The following is a 3,694-nucleotide window of genomic DNA, read 5'->3' on the forward strand; positions in this document are numbered from 1 at the left end:
CCCGCGGGCCAGAAGAGGCCAGACAGGCCGGCCTTGGGCGCCGTGCCCGCGCCGCCCGCACCCCCTAGAGCCTCGGCCGCGGTGCCCGCGTCCTCCTTCTTGTGGCACAATCCGAAGGCGGCTGCTGCAGCCGGGAAGGTGTAAGGATGCGGGAAGAGTCCCCCGCAGCCTGGAAACTTCTGCAGCACGCCTCCGAACGAGCCCTTGCTGGGCACCGGGATGACCGGATAGCTGCGTGGCCCTTTGGCGCCAGCCGCCGCGCCCGCGCCGGCGCCAACGCCCGTCACGCAGCCGCCCCCCGCGCCCCCCCCGCCCGCTCCGGCGCCGCCGGAGGCCGCGGCCACCGACAGGCTGGCGGCGGCGGCCGAAAGACTGGCGGCGGCCACGACAGCCGCCTCCTGCAGCGAGTCGTCGTCGTCTTCGAAGCGCGGCCTCTTGTGATGCGCGTGCGGCGCGCCCGCCAACTCGGCCAGAGGTGGCGGGGGCGGCGGCGGGGGCGCCCCCAGCAGGTGCGGGCCCAGCAGTCCCCCACCTCCCGCCACCGCTGCAGCCGCTGCCACAGCGGCCGCCTTGACCGAGCTGAGCGGGTGGCAGGCGGGATGCGCGCCCGGCTGGGGCAGCGCGCGCTTTCGACTCCCGCCGTTGAACATGGCCTTGACGTCCTCCCAGGCGAAGACTAGCTCGTCCTGGGGGCTCTTGTCAGTGAGCTTGAGGTGACGGCGCCACGAATTGAAGTTGGCTGCGTCCGGCTGCGTGTACTTGGCGTCGGGCGTACGGTGGGAGTGGAAGATGAACTTGTTGGGCGAGAAGTACATGTTGCAGTAGCTGCATTTGATGCACTTGGCGCGGGAGCTGTTGTAGCGCGCGGGGATGAAGCTGCCACGGCAGCCCCAGGCGCATTCGTGCGAAACGTCGAAGGCGAAGTTGTCAGGCAGCTTGGGGGGCCTGTTTTCGCCTAGGAACGACTTGCACAAACGCTCAGCCTCTCGCTTAGTGATCATGCCGCAGCGGCGCGATGAGATAGGCATGGCCCCGGCGCGTCGCAGAATCTCCAGCTGCACCGGCGTGCACTGCACGCACGTGATGCCCAGCGCCACGCGGCGGTTGTGAATCTCGTTGTAGCTGAAGTTCTTGAGGAGGGTGTTGGAGATCTGCGCCAGGCATAGGCGCTCCTGCCCGTCGATCACCAACGACACGATGGGAATGCCGTAGAGGATCACCTGGCCCACCTGGTTGGGTTTCAGGTTGGCGTGGCCCGGCCGCGGCTGGCTCAGCGCGTCGGGCTGGAAGGCGCTCGACGGCGATGCCAGCAGGATGTCGTTGGGCCCCGGCAGCGGGCTGGAAGCCATCTCCTCCGCCGCGGAAGCCCGGGCCGAGCTCTCCGGATCGGCCTTGGAGACTGGAAGGGAAAGGAGAAAGCGTTGACTAGAGCTTTTTCAGTTTACAGAGAGAGGGGTGGGTTGAGTCGCTAACTGAAGAATTATAATCACTTCCTTGCTTTGGTTAAGATATAATTATCACTGGGCAAAGGAAGCAAGTTTCAGACACAAGGAAGTCATCTCTTAAATTTCCTCAAGGTCATCCTTTGGAAATGCAGGAATTTGGAATTACTTTTCTTCGGTTCTAAATATCCAAAGTAAATTTTTAAAAAGTCAGTTCCTAAGAAACTCAAGACCTTATCCCCGATTTATAGAAGCTGTTAGAATAAAATGGCACTCCTGCTATAAATTAGGAAGCAATGATGACAGTGGTAACTAGTACAGGTTATAAAAGTTATGGAAAACTGAGGCTTAGCCATTAAAGCCCAAATTTTAAAAGAGAGACCAGTCTCATTTGCTTGAAAATAGATTGATTTTGATTTAAAAAAAAAACCCAAACCTTTTAAAAAGTAATTTTTGTGGCATCTGTGGTTTCCTTGGGGGAAATTCACTACTGGTTGAGACACAGCTCATTAAAGCAAAACGAAATCCCTTCTCCCTTACCTTTGCCATTAGATATTTTGATACTTTAATTAGAAATTTTTGGGGACAATGTACAAACCTATATGCAAGATTGCACCAAAACAGGCGTTTCACTTTCAAGGGTTCAAAAAACTGCTTGCTAAAATTGAGTAGTTCCGGTTCCAATAGGTGGCTTTAAAAGATGAAGTTGTAGACTTGAAAATATTCAAAAACTGTTTGCCTGTTATTTCCATGACAATGAGCAAATCAGTACAGGCAAGAGTGTTAAGCCCAGAAACAGTGCAAAGAAACTGAACAATTCTTGGGGATCATTACTGATGGGCTTTAAAAGGCAAATTTAGTTGAAAGGTGAACCACTTTCTGTGACATTTCTTTTTCTGATCTATGTAGATATCTCTTTACCTTATTGGGGGTGGGGGGAAGTGCCCCACGGTAGAAATAATCCTTGGACTAGGTAATCTGTGGGAGTGCTGAAAGCGGAAGCCCAGGGTCGGGCCTGCGGTAAAATTCCTGTCATCTCTGGTCAACCGGGATACTTAATGGGGGAAAACAGCCAGTAAATTGAAAATACAGAAAAAACCTTGTCGAAAGAAAGAAACCTTTGTGACAACACTGCTAAGTCAAAACAAGCAAAGCGGCTCATTCCCTGCAAAACTGACAGTGACCTTTGCACAGCTACTTGTCCAGGGCAGCTGCTAAGACTATCGTTTGCCCTGGAAAATCAACGGTGGCCGTCTCATCACCACTTGCCGTCAAGGACACTGGAGTTTGTTATTACAGAGATTTCAGTGAATACACAAGTGTACCCCTTTACCCAAATTGTCATATCCTGGTCCTCTCTGGGCCCCTGTGGCCTCTATCCCGACAACCTTCGCCCTTCTGACCCCTGGATCCTCAGCTCTCATTACGTTCTGTGGCCTCCAGGAAGGGTGAACAAACCTCGATGCGATCAACGAGACGAAAGCCAGGCCTGTCACTTCGGATGGATCAAAGACAATACTTCCAGGGGACGGGGTGTTAAATGGCACAGTGATACCTGGGCCTGATATAACCAGCCCTAACTTTGCCAAATGGTCCTTCAATCCTCATTCCCCTCCCAAACAAGATTCTTATTATCTTAATAAGACCCTGGGATAATGGCAATGCGCGCAGCGGGCCTGGCCTAGCGGGGAGCTGGCTAGAGACCCGCAGCCTGAGCAGCTGTAGACGGGGCAGAAGTGTCTCCTACTGGGTGTGCTCCACTTTCACCCCAAGCTCTCCCAGAGACTCCTGTCAGAGCAGAGACACAAATGAGAGGGTTTAGGTTGGGGGATTTTTAAAAGGGAGTGAGGGAAGAAGAGACAATTAAAAGTTGGTTGAACTGAGAAAGAAAGCCGGCGAGCTTCCCTATCTGACTGACGAGCCAACGAGCCTCAACTTAACTCCCCAGGCTTCCAAACCAATCACTACCGAAGCCCTCCGCTGCCCCTCAACCTAACCGGAAAACCCCACCGCTCGGGATCCCAAATAATGAACCGCGAGCTGTGCGCCGAGTGGGGGCCGGCTGGTTCCGGCAGTACCTGGTAACCCCTAGCTGTCTTTACGCGCGTGGCTGCCGGCCCATCTTCCGAGGTCGCTCGGAGGCGAAGCATCCAAGCGGGTCCTGGAATCCAGCGGGCGGGACTTCAGAGGGCTCCGCGTGAAGATCCTGGCGCTCGTCGGCTCTAATGGCGCTTGTACCCCGGCCCGCGGAG

General features: G+C 55.1%; 1 protein-coding gene across 1 annotated transcript in view; it reads right to left on the bottom strand.

Annotated features, from left to right (window-relative positions):
* SKOR2 (SKI family transcriptional corepressor 2) overlaps window positions 1-1,349 on the bottom strand; it is a 33,717-nt gene extending 32,368 nt beyond the window's left edge. Inside the window, exon 1 of the mRNA XM_060029544.1 lies at window positions 1-1,349. This exon is cut by the window's left edge and continues 1,246 nt beyond it. Within this exon, the coding sequence (XP_059885527.1) occupies window positions 1-1,349 (1,349 nt within the window).
* Between the last annotated feature and the right edge of the window lie 2,345 nt (window positions 1,350-3,694).

This window comes from Delphinus delphis, chromosome 13 (assembly GCF_949987515.2).
Source record: "Delphinus delphis chromosome 13, mDelDel1.2, whole genome shotgun sequence".
Classification (NCBI taxonomy): domain Eukaryota; kingdom Metazoa; phylum Chordata; class Mammalia; order Artiodactyla; family Delphinidae; genus Delphinus; species Delphinus delphis.